The sequence below is a fragment of the Epinephelus moara genome, chromosome 16 (assembly GCF_006386435.1).
Source record: "Epinephelus moara isolate mb chromosome 16, YSFRI_EMoa_1.0, whole genome shotgun sequence".
NCBI lineage: Eukaryota > Metazoa > Chordata > Actinopteri > Perciformes > Serranidae > Epinephelus > Epinephelus moara.
In genome coordinates this window covers 48,325,296-48,338,822 of record NC_065521.1, presented here as the reverse complement: position 1 = coordinate 48,338,822, position 13,527 = coordinate 48,325,296, and the positions used below count along the sequence as shown (strand labels likewise).

At 39.9% G+C, this 13,527-nt stretch overlaps 1 protein-coding gene across 1 annotated transcript in view; it reads right to left on the bottom strand.

Annotated features, from left to right (window-relative positions):
- Window positions 1–11,400, bottom strand: part of hnf4a (hepatocyte nuclear factor 4, alpha) — a 32,264-nt gene extending 20,864 nt beyond the window's left edge. Inside the window, exon 1 of the mRNA XM_050064088.1 lies at window positions 11,244–11,400. Within this exon, the coding sequence (XP_049920045.1) occupies window positions 11,244–11,292 (49 nt within the window). The 5' untranslated portion in view covers window positions 11,293–11,400. The remainder of the gene's footprint in view (window positions 1–11,243) is intronic.
- Between the last annotated feature and the right edge of the window lie 2,127 nt (window positions 11,401–13,527).

Below are 13,527 nucleotides of genomic sequence, written 5' to 3'. Positions count from 1 at the left end.
CATAGAATACAGACGACAGATAGCATTAATATTTTTTTGTTAAATGGTAAATGGACCTTGTATAGCGACCTTCCTAGTCTTCCAACCACTTTTTACACTACCAGTCGCATTTAGCCATTCACACACATATTCATACACTGGTGGCGACCATACAGGTGCCACCTGCTACTCAGTTTCTTTTTAATACACTCATACACGAATGGAACAGCCATTGGCAGCAGTTTTGGGGCTCAGTCTCTTGCCGAAAGATACTTCAACATGTGGACTGGAGGAGCTGGGGATCTAACCACCGATCTTCCGATTAGTGAACGATCCGCTCTATCTCCTGAGCCACAGCCGCCGTTAAGTAAACGAAATCCAACTTCTTCCAAATGTCTCATGCTAACGTCATCTTGATATAAATAACGATGTATTGTAAGGTATGGAGAAAAAAACAAAAGTCTGCAAAACTTAGTAATGTTAATGTCCACATAGCATGAAACATCATTTGACATTTAAAATATCGTCAACACGATTTTAATGCAAACCAAAGTTTAACATCTGTCTTGGGTAACATCTCCCTGATGTCAGCTGGGCTGGACTGAAAACCTTACTTAAGAAAAAGTGAAAGTATTTTCAGCAAAACTTTAAGTTTGAAAAGTCAAAGCATTCAGCTCATTTAAGTTTTATGATAATATATTGTATAATTTAATGTTAAATTATTATGTTAGGAGCACTTTAATGTCACAACTGGTCGAGGTAGAGCTCATTTTAACCACATTATAAAACACTGCATCACACCTTAAAAGCTCATCAAAGGTTTTAGTGAAGTGTAAGTGTCGGTTAAAGTATGGCAGTATCTTATATTTACTGTACTTAAGTAATTTTATTATATTAAGTGTAATTGAGTACTATAAGTAAAAGTGCAAGTAAATGCTTTTAATTTAGAAAAAAAGCTAGCGGTCAGAATTCTAAGGATTATAACGTTAATTCCTTATTAACATGTACACCACCTAAAAATGCAGTGTACGTTAAACTTAAGCAAAACAAGGTTTTTCTTCACACAAAAAAGAGTATACTTTTACCTCAACATACTGAATGTATTGGAGTAAAAGTGGAAGTTGACAGAAATATAAAGAGTAAAGCAAAGTACAGACACTCCCAAAAAAAATACACAGTTATTCTCACTAAGTATTATCACTTCATTCCTTCCACCACTGAGTAAAATACCTCAGAACTGTATCTGAGTCTACATGAGTGTTCTTTCTAACTCTGCCAGCCATGCAACATGAAATCACAACTAACTACCGCCATCATGTGGACTCAACACAAAGTGCACACTCCAGTTGTTACCCAGCCTCATACTAGAATCTTTATCCACAAACTGCTGAATCCAAAATATTCATCACATATAATCCAAGAAGTGGTGTTGTCAACATGTTCTTACATTATATATATTTTCCTAAATGAAGCAGCCTTTGTAGACAGTCAACATGTAAAGCTTTCCTTCCTCTGAACACTATTATATTTCCACACCATCTCTGCGTCTGTAAGCCTCCAGCAGCTTTACTTCCCACAGTTCCACGGTTTTAACACACAAACAGCAGCTTGTTTTTCGCCCTCCAATCTGAAAAAATCTTCACACTGATTCCTGATTCTCAGAGCTCTCTCTGTTCCTGTTACCTGTACCTGGGTCTGTGAAGTGCAGCGTCCCATCCTGGCCATACATACCTCTGAAGGCCGAGCCCTGACAGTGAGCCGGCCAGCTGAGTGAAGGCCCATGAGCCTCAGCGGCTCTCTCGAGCCCGGCCAGGCTGAGGCAGGCTGGGAGGAGAAGCAGAGCCACTGTTACTGGATAGTGCTGTTTGCCGGGGCCACCGGGCCGGCTGTAAGGGCCCACAGCACCCAGGGATAATCCCCCTAATGCCTGTCACAATGAGATTTGATTGGAGACTTGAACACCCGGATTACAGTACGGACTCAATTTCACTTCATTAGCTGAGTGTTCACCAGGACACTGAACTGTAACTTTTCTGTGACACAAGCTTAATACTTCCTATATAGCTGCAGTTACTTATATTCTTTATCTTATTTTATGATAAATTTTCCAGAGATCAAGTTCCTGTTACTGTCTTATCACAAGGTCACAGCCACAAACTGAAGCTGCAAGTTGAAGGGAAAACAAAAACACCTCTGACACAATCAGAGGCTTTATTACTGCAATAAGTTGAAACAAAGACGAATCTGTATCAGAGTTTCGGATCTTGACAAAACTGGAGATTAATTTAGATAATATTCAGACTTAATTTTTATGTTTAAATGTGTCTAAGTTATGTTTTATAGCTGTAATAGTGGGGCGTCAGAGCTTACAAAATCAACACAGTCATTCAGTTTGTGATAAAGGCACCAAATTTGGTACATATATAGCTTAATATATGTGGAAGACATCTGGATATTTGGGCATTCTGTTGACCATGGCAGCAAAATCCAATATGGCCGCTACCTGAAAATCGTTTCGGCCTTAACTTTTGAACGAGATGAGGTACAAATGCAAGCTTGGTGTCTATTTTATGGTTTTTGACCTTGAGAAACACATTGGAAGCCCCAATATCTGGATGTCTTCCACACATATTAAGCTATAAGTACCAATTCTGGTGCTTTTATCATAAAATGAACGATTGATCAGTTATGCTGCCCCGCTGTAACGCCTCAGGAGGAGGACGGTGTTTATACCTGCTCTGATTATTTGACTCTGTTTGACATGCATGGAGATTTTGCATCAGTGTTACTGCTCTTGCTCTTGTAGTGTCTTGTGAGCCCACAGAGGCTGAAAGGCTCAGATGTAAATTGTTAAAGCAACACTTACCTTTCTGGAAATTTTACGCTTTTCTTTGTTTAGATTAAAATGCTATTAATAAGCTGATGGCACACTAAAATGTGCTGAGATAAAAACTCATAATTATACCATTCTCATATTCGGACTGAATGCAATGGTTGGCCGACCATCCTGTCTGTCTTCCTCACGTGGGGGCCTCCGACTGACGTAACCGCTCGCGTAACGCTAACAGTTAGCCTACTGTAGCCTAACGTTGCCTGAGCCTCTGTATTATCTTCCTTGTTTGTTGCCAGTCACCAGTACTATCTAACGTTAGCGTTTACGTTATATTATAAAACTCATCAGTCATCACTGACCCCGGATAAGTTTCAAAACTCCGGGGTTGCGTTTGACTGTGCAGGACAGGTAACGTTATGTTTAGTTTGCTTCTAATATAACATATAACGTTAAATATGACAACACAGCATCCAGTTGCTAATGGCTAACGTTAGCCTACTTTAGCGTAGCCTCTGAAACATTAACGTTATCTTCCTTGTGCGTTTCCATTTACTAGTAACGTTAATGCTACTATCTAACGTTAGCACTGTAACCTTATTCTAAAACCCATCAGTCATCACTGACTCTTGTTGAGTTTCAAAACTCCGGAGTTGCGTTTGACTGTGCAGGACAGGTAACGTTATGTTTAATATAACTTAGTTTGACTGTCTTGGTTGTAACGTTACACTCGCTCTTCTCTTCCGTGTATCTGACGTTACCTTGACAACGCCTATGTCTATCATAGACGTAATGAGGACATAATGGAGGAGGGGGGAGTAGGCCTTTGGAGGGAGGTGGAGTTGTCGATGTTCAAATTTTTTCTGTGTGTGTTGTGAGAAATCCAAGAAAGGTAAGAGTAGCTTTAAACTCAACTGATTTAGTCAGCGCTTCACACTAAGGCACTAGTTAATAGAATGACTCGTGTTGAAGTCCAGACTTGAGTCTCAAAGTGCAGGTCACTGTGTCTGTTATAAAGGTCTTTCAGTACAAACACACTCCTTCAATCAGTATTTTTTTTTTTTTAAATATAACTAAAAGCATTTACTCAATTATTGTACTTAAGTACAATTTTGAGGTACTTGTGCTTTACCTGAGTGCTTCCACCTTATATTACTGAGTACTTCTACTCTAATTTTGTACATTTTCATTGGACAGCTATAGTTATTTCTAAATTCATATTTCACACACAGTGCATCTGATCAAACGTTAATAAATGTGAACAAAAAAGTAGGAAGCTAAAATCTAATCATCCTTTTTATGCACCAATGCATCAATAATAATATTATCATATATGATATATGAACACTAACAGAGGCCATTTTGCCACTTATTAAGTACTTTTACTTTTGCTACTTTAAGTACGTTTTACTGATAATACATAGGAAAGTAATTAAGTACATTCACTAAGTACTGTACTCCAGAGAAGTACAAGTACCTCAGAACTGTACTTGAGTATTTGTAATTTGTGCTACTTTATATATTTGTACTCCGCTACATTTCAGAGGGAAATATTACACGTTTTAACATCATTGCTTTTATCTGACAACTTTACTTTCTTACTTCTTATTACATCAATAATTTAAACTTAATGAACCCCTGAAATGGGACATTCTCCATTATGAGCACTTCTACTTTTGGTACTTTAAATACATTCTGCTGCTAGTATGTGTGAGGTTCTTTGAAGAGAACATGTTGTCTTAAGTCATTTTGAACAGTTAACTTTTCTGTCCTGCAGATGGTGTATATTAAGGAGCCTCTCTGCGCCCCTCTGTCAAATCATTCAGCTCTGTAGGCAAACAGATATCCGCTGAGGAGCTGTTGAACGCCTGCTGTCATGTTTACATTCACCCAGTGACTCTGCCAACAGCAGAGCTCAGGAGTTTGTGACCGTTGGGCAATTAATCACATATGTCTGACACAAGTTGTGTGTGTTGTCGGAGCTATATTGTAAGTTACCTTGCTGAGAGAGAGGTTCGTCAGCTTGTCTCAGTAGTTGAGTCTAACAAGGTTGTTTTGGTACAAGACATAACTGATTTAGTAGAAATTAATCGAAATCTTTGTACTTTGTATGACAGCTGTAATCTTTCAGTATATGTGACATAGATATTTAAGCATGTTACATTTGTTGTTTGCCGGAGTCATGATGTCAGCACAGTCGTGAGGAAAACTGAGCAGTGTTTTGCAGTCTGTTTGGACAAAGACGCATAGTTTAAACCGATCTAGGCTAAAAAGAGGCTTAGTGCAGGCAGCTGCCAAAGAATGCATTTGTAACATAAATGTCCTGGTTTTGGAAGATTTGTTGAGCATATACTGGACAAACAAATCCTTTTCAGAAAAGGTTGTTATTGTACTCGAAAACAGTGCAACTCAGGTGAGACAGTTTTATGGTCGTGGATTAAAGAGGTGGCACAAAATGCATGCATATAATACGGTCTCTCTCTAGACTGGACTCCTTTTCATAGTGTGTAGTTGAAAGGATGAGGATTATAAAGATCAGAAACAACAATATGTTAGTTCATCTAACAGTGCTCTATGGCTGCTCTGCCCTGTCTGTGGCCCAATAGTTCCTAAAGACTTAAATCCTTAACAACAGGTCATAAATATAAACTTCCATGTTTGAAAACAGCTTAATAATTCCCTAAAACAGCTGGGCACTGTAGTTTTTTGCAAACGTTACACACACGGAAGTAAATGTAGTGTCTGTTGGGGACTATTTACAGTGGCAGGACAGGATGCAGTCAAAATTAACTTTAGTGCCCTCATTTATTATAATGAAACAACATGTCACCCAGGGCAACAGTGTAGCTCGTATACAACACAACACATTCTCACTCCGATCTCGTCACATATCAAAATTTGGTCATGGACTTTCCACGACGACGTGACGTGAAAGGTACCCTGGGTGTGTTGGTTGTTGACGTTCTGGGATGCCGTGCCAACTTCAGCCTGTTACATGCATTGTCTGTTTTCAAAATACACTTCCGATTACACAGGAAATGTACAGTTTCCATACAGTCTCTTTCAAAATAAAAGCACTACGTTGGTACAACACTGCAAATCACATTTTATTTTCTACAACAACAAATGCACGTGTTTACGTTTAGCCAACACACGCACGTGGTTGGGTTTTTGGACCCATCCACCCTCCCTCCCACCCGCTTTACCTGCACTTTTTGCCCCCTTAATTTAGCTGCCACGTTTTCCCCGGTCACGTTTCATGCCAACGTGAAAAGATGTTTTTTTCGTCAGTGTGTGACGCTGGAAATCACTGCCTAAGTGCCAATATTTCACGACTCCAGAGTGAAACCAGGTTGTAAAATAATGATAGCTAAATAAGATCTATCAAGCTTTAGCTACAAACACAATACTTGTAAGGTCAATCTATTAATTGTTGGTTTTGGTCTTGTCGTGGCATATATGTTGATAAGAACAACAAAGAATATCACCAGACACGTCCTCTAAAGATGAGATTATCAGTACAGTTGTAACAGTGTCTTGGCCTCTTCACATGATGTGGAGTAAAGTGATGCCTCAAGTATTGAAAATCTCTAATAAATATTCAGTAGCTGCCATACTTGACTCATGAGGATGAATCACAGTGTGGTGCCTCATGTCCTGTTTAAAAGATTCTGTCATGTTGAAAGACGCTGTTTTCACTAGTGTGCTATTGTAGTTGTGTTGAATGTGTAAATGTGTAATATAATATGGAAGATTTAGAAAGCTGAATAAAAAGAAATTAAAATACAATACATGTTGTTATATGTCCTTTTAGTGCATGTATTTACTGTGTTATAAATAAAAGAAAAACGTGAATTAAATACAATTATTTGGCCTTTTGTTTTTAATAAGTGAATATTTTTTTCTTGTGACTTGATTTTTGTGAAGGGCTACTCAAAGGGCATTTAAAATGGGAAAAGTTTGCGTTGAGGTGAACTTCAACATGTATTTGACCATTTGACCAAGAACAAACTGTCTTGACAGCCCAGCAACCAGAAGAAAATGTTTGCACACATATGTTACGTTTCATTTCATACGAAGCATATCAATATTCCTGAAGATGACACTGGCGAGACAGCTGCTAAGCTGCAGACCACTCTGTGAGACCAACAAACAACAACAACAGGTTGTTTTTCTGTGACCCCTCGTTGTGTTTCCACTGAGCCACGCAACCTGGGTGTTTTACCAACCAGCCCCTGCTTTTCCAGCGGCTTTTGTGCCACGAAACATTTGTTTTTTAACCCAAAACATAATCTTTTTCCAACTATAATCAAGTTGTTTTTGTGGTAAAACCTATCCACACGTTAATCACACGCACAAATAAAACATATCTGTGGTTTACAGAAACATACAATGCGAACATTTTTTCTGGCGACTGAGTTGCTTGAGATTGCTAACCTTGACGAAACGAGAGCGGAGATTGTTGCTGTGCTGTTTTATTTAACCTCCTCTGTTGTTGCATAAACTGTTCGACAAAAGAGGAATAGTTTGCAGACAGTCATGTGACAGGGGTCAATAATACAAATACATATTTTGAATAAACTGTGTGAACTTACTGTTCTGTTTAATAAAATAAAAAAAGAGTAAATAATAACATAATGAATAAAATAATAAATCCAGGAACAAAATTTAAAGAGTGGGAAAAATGGGACAATACAAATCCCAGGTTCCTAGCTTTTAAAGATAATAATTTTGCTGAGAATCTGAGACAATTATTTATTTTTTTGAGTAGAATTTCACACAAAGGAATTCTGTGACAGTGTCACAAACTGGCTAAAGGGAAAACAAAAGCACCTGAGCCACTCTGTGTGAGCAGGCCTTCAGCAGGAGTGACAGTAATGGGCTGATGCAGTAGAGTTCAGAGAAATGGGGAGAGCAGGTGTGCGATAAACCTATTAGATGGATAACCAGAAAAGGAAACCCATCACTCTCAGGGCTACCAGAATAACACAGCAACATCTGTTCAGGGACAAACCAACCCTTGAGCCACATTAATCAGTAATTTTAACTTTTTTTTTTTTTCTCATTTGGTCGGAGCATTGTGAAATTTGCATCTCCACATCCCACTGTTTTATGCAAATCATCCAATGAATGACCACAGAAGTAAAAACAAAACATCCATCAACTGCTGTTTTAGGGAGCTGGTGTGAGAGGTGGTACTGAACAGTGAGCCACGCATCACACAAGGGGAACGTTCTGTATGTAGCCTGTCATAGAAAAAAGAAAATCTTCTGTCAGAAATCTTCTTCTTATTATTGATTTAGATTTAATTTTAACAGCTATATCAAGTCAACAACAAAGTCGGCCTATTATTACCCTAAAAATAAAGACTTTGAGGCAGGGGGTGGGTAGTAACTTATTTCAAGTAACACACATGAGTGAAAAAGAAGTTTGGTTAAAGGACAAGTACTTTTCATGTCTCTTTTTTAAACTGTACTTCTGCTCTTTATACAAGTGTTATTTTGAGCCAGTAATCTACTTTTTACTTGACTACATTAGCTGTTCATACTCTTGTGACACCAATTTTGCTCTAAACACAGGGACTGACTCCCTGCCACTTTTTCAGGGATTTCGGCAACTGAGGTCAACATAGAGAGGCACCTTTGGCGGCAGTATGATACACACCAGGCACGTCAGTTTTAGAGGCAGTGGGCAACAACCCAACTCAGAGACAGATGCAGAGAGGCACCTTTCATGGCAGTAATGCCACCAACAATCATCATGATGTAAAGAGGGACAAAAGCCCTGTTTCCACCAAACACTTTCAGTATGATACCTTTAGAACCAAAAGTACCCTTCAGACATGGTACCTAGACCCTAGTGTGCCCACTGCAAACCGTACCCTTAAACGTGGGCGGGGTTACTGGTGACACAGATGGAAGTCTGCACCTCGTTAATTGTCCACAGAACAAGGCTGCACGCCGACATTTGCAGAGTGTCCATCCTCTACTGACCAATCAGACTGCAGTGTTCACAGCTCCACCTTTTAGTACCAGATCTGTGTGCTAGGTACCCCAACAGAGGGGGGACCAAAAATGGGGACGATACAGAACGGTTCCATTGGTACCATCCACAACTTTTCACAGTGGAAACAGAAAGAAAGCGTACTGAACTGAACTGTACTGCTCAGTGGAAATGGGATTAAAGTCCATGTAGAGGGCAGTGGGTCAAACAAACTATGGACTTTCACCCTGGAGCCCGCTGTTCGGTTCATGTATGAATTTTAAGCCAAACCATGGTGTGTTTCTCTTAACCTAACGACAGGCTTTTGTTGCCTAAACCAGAGGAAATCAACCTAAAACAAAGTGTTTTATCTACGTTGTAAGTTTATTTTGAAAAACGCATCTAACGAGCAGAGACTGTACATTTCCTGTGAAAACAGGAATGTATTTTGAAAAGACAGAATGCATGTAACGAGTGTCAATCCCTGAACGACCAAAGCAGATGCTGGAGGGTACTTAAGTTATATTTTGACGTGTATGTCCACTGACAAAGCGTTAAGGTGAGAATGTGTTGAGCTTGATTGTAGTGGGGGAGAATGTGCGAGGAGTTTCCAGCTGCCTGGAGGAAAAAGAAGTACCAACTGTGGTTTAGAGAAAAATATAATGTTTTGACTTAAAATTCACACCTCCCCTCCCACCCTCCCTATACCGACATTGTACCTCTTTATATAACAGTAGTTGTTGACAGCGTTACAAACTGCAGCCACCCACTTCGTATCATACCACCTCGGGGGGTGTCTCTGTGCGTCCATGTCCACTGACACAGTGCTGTATTGGGCAAGTTGGGTTGTTGCTCGCTGCCTCTAAAATTAACGCACCCAGTGCGTATCATACCATCGCAAAATCTGCCTCTGTGCGTCACTTTCTGACGCTGAAGTCACTGACGAACAGGTGGTGTTTGATGAGTTTGAAATGAGGACAGGCTGAAGTTACACATACTGTAGGCTCAAATGTCATTAACTAGCTAACGTTACCTTCCGGTACGTTAATGTTTCATGTGGTAATCAATCAATCAAGCAAGTGGTCAGTTGGGGTTTTAACGTCATTAATCTTCATTAAAAGGTTCAGCATGATTGATTCATTACAAAAAAGGTTATGTCAACAAGTCCTTTCATTATTTTTCACTTTCATTTTTGAATCAGGTACTTTTTAACTTTTACTTTCACTTTTTTTAAAGATTATTTTTCTTTAGCTTTAGCCTTTTACTAGACAAGACAGATTAAAACGTGAAAGGGGGAGAGAGGGGGATGATATGCAGCAAAGGGGCCGCAGGTTGAAATCGAACCCACGGCTGCAAGGACAATGCCTTTGTACATGGGACACCTGTTCTGACCACTGAGGTGCTGGGCACCTCAAGTCTCACTTTTACTTGAGTCATTCATGGGAGTAATTGTACTTTTACTTGAGTATAGATTTTCATAACTTTATTCACCGCTGCTTTGAGGATAAATATTCAAACAGAGTCTAGAAAAACAAATTCATACCTTCATCTCAGGTAGGGTTAGATCACTCTTTACTCTGGTCTCTCTAATAAAGCACACAGGCAGCTTCAGCTCTTTCAGACTGCTCTCACAAAGACAAAGAAAGCTGAATACATAACATCAGTTCTCAGGTATCTGCACCAGGCACCAGCCAGTTATAGAACAGTACTTTGAGTTACGGATGGTTGTCTATAAATCACCTGCTCTGGCCTCTTTTACTTCAATAAACTGTGCTGTGTGAAGCACTTTGAGTTGCCTCTGTGTATGAAATGTGCGATATAAATAAACTAACCTTGCCTCATAGCAGCAGTGTGAAGAGAGATGTGAGTGATGGGGAATTCTGTGATCTTAAAGACTTTACTGTTTGTGTTTTTACAGCATGGTATACATGAGCTGTAACAAAATGTAAGCTTCATCAAAGTTTCATATTTCAGGCTTTTCACAGTGGCGAAGAGACTGTTTTCAGCACCCCAGGTCCAGAATAAAAACACGTCTGACTTCTTCCAGCACCGCAGCTTGTCAGAACTCCATCTTGCATCAGCTGCACCAACAACATCAGGTCCTTTCAAATCATCCTGTAAACCCCTTCAGACACGATGCGCGCCAACTGTTCTGACATCTCAAAAAAACCTCTGTGCCTTCATCACCATCAGGCCCGGCTCCCATGGCCTATATTAACAACCTCCATATCTCTGACACACCTCCTGGATTACAGCCGTGTGAAAAAGGCACACACAAATGGCGATGATATTTCCACCCCGAGTGATCCAGCAGAGCTCTGGAGGCAAACAGACGCAGCACAAGCCAACAAGAAAGAAAGAAAGAAAAAGCAAGCAGCTGCTACACTCAACTTTTTTCCCCCACTGAAACCAACAGGCCGAGTTCATAAAAACACAAAAAGTGTGTACTCACCAAATGGAAGTTCCATACTTGAACTGACTTGTGTGTTTACATTAACCATGTCGTCTTCTGCCTTCTCTCAAACATGTGTTTTAAATCCACTTTTTCCCCCTCACTATAAGGTGTAAAATGTGGAAGTTTGGCGCAGGTTGCTGTCGTGTGAGAAGGGTGTTGTTGGTGCAAGGTAAGGCCAGTGTTGCCGCTGTTATCTTATTGATTTTCCTAATCTGGGCAAATGTGGGTGGGGAGGTTAAACAGTAACCAGGCTCGTATGGACACCAATCTATATAGCAGCTGTAACTAAGGCAACATGATGATAGAAACTCAAATAGACATGAAGTTATTATGTGCTTTTCCCTCTTTCTCATCACCAACAGACGTTTCTGCAGATACAGGTTGGGAGTGAGTTGAATGAGAAATTGAGTTTATACAAAAAGGAGAGAGAAAGCTGGAGGGTGGGGAGTGACATAAAAGACACAGAGGAGTGGAGAATGTACTGAGGGTGGCAGCGAGCAAACTGTGTATGATGAGTGGCGTCACCAGTTTTGTTTTGACTAAGGGGGGAAATGTCACCGTGGATGGCAAGAAGACGCCCACTCAAATCTAATTTTAAAATGTTATTTCCACAGTATCCCAGCTGAAATGGAAATTTAACAACGGTTTCACTTCATAAAGGCAAATTGTGCAGCATGCAGCTCCATCTTTACCAATATCAGCAAGTGTACATATTTCCTTTGGTCACTCACAAAAATAATGATGATATTTAACATGATTTATTTGTACGACCATGTCAATATTAAGACATAATCTGGATTTATCACATACTGTAACATCACTGGTGTTTTATGGTCTTGCTGTATGCAACATTCACAGCTGAGTCTGAGTCAGGATTGCACATGGCTCCCAACATGGAGGTGGCTGAGCTGGTGCCTATCATCTAACGGTGTTAACAGCGTGAACAATGCTGACAGAGCTAACAGTGTTAAGCCCAGTTCAGACCAAAGATTCCCAACATGCATCTACTTGTGTATCATCTCTAAGCAACAGCTCTCTGTACTTCTGTTCTGATGTTCTGCTTTTTGGGTTTATTTTGTGGCTGAATATAATTTGTAGCTTCTTAAAACATGAATGAGGATAGTGATAGTGAGATACTGGATACAGCTGCATTTGTAGTAGTGATGTTTCATACAGCTCCTTTAATGAATAACTATATTTTGTTAAATAAGCCCTTTCTGCTTTCCTGCCAAGAGTTAGATGAGAAGATGGATACCACCCTCATATCTGTACGGTAAGTTAGCTTAGCTTAGCCCAGAGACTGGAAACAGAAGGAACAGCTAGCCTGGCTCTGTACAAAGGTATTAAATTCCACCTGCCAGCACCTTTAAAACTCTCCAATGGACATATAACTACTCGTTTGTTCAGTCTGTAAATTGTGGTTTTACAGGGGCTTATGTGACGGATTGTTTCTTAGCCCATAACTTCACTATCATGACAAAACTTTTGGAAAAAAACACAACTTGTTATTTTTACAGTTCCGTTTTTAGATATAAATTATATATATAATGTTGATTAGAGAGCTTCAGAGGTGTTGGTAGGTGGATTTTGATCCCGTCAGATAGAGGTGGGCTAACTGTTTACCCTTTTCCAGCAAGCGTCAAGCTTCAGAGCTGAAAGTGCCAAAACCCGCAGTTCCTCTAATGGCCACTTGAGGCTGGCTCCAAAACAGAGTATATCCCTACAGCCTCCCATGTGAAAATGCCCTACTGGCAGAGTGTGATTTTTTTTAAATAACTGTTTATATTTTATTAAGGCGTAAAGTTAGGCATAATTAAGGGCGTGGCCACTTTAAGTGACAGGCTATCGGTGAGACGTCTCTAAAGTCTATGAGTCGGATCCACTCTTCGCTCCTCCACAGCTCCTTCCAAATATGGTCACTTCTGGCTCCAAAAATTCAAGTGGCGATGGCCAAAATGCTGAACCCAGCGTTTCAAAACAGGAGTACAAATGAATGGGTGACATCATGGTGGCTACGTTCATTATTCTATAGAGTCTCTGGTTTCCAGTCTTTATGCTAAGCTAAGCTAAGCTAATCGACTTGTGCATTTTAAGTGTCTGTGGAGGCATCGACTAGTGATGACACTTTGACGACTAGTAATATTATACAGTGGTAAAAACAAAAGACATAATTCTCTATAATAACCAGAACTGTACAAAAAATGAAGAGTAAGCAAACTTTTCTCTTACACGGAGAATAAATTCCAGCTACTCTCCATTACTGAACAACGAGCTGCCAAAT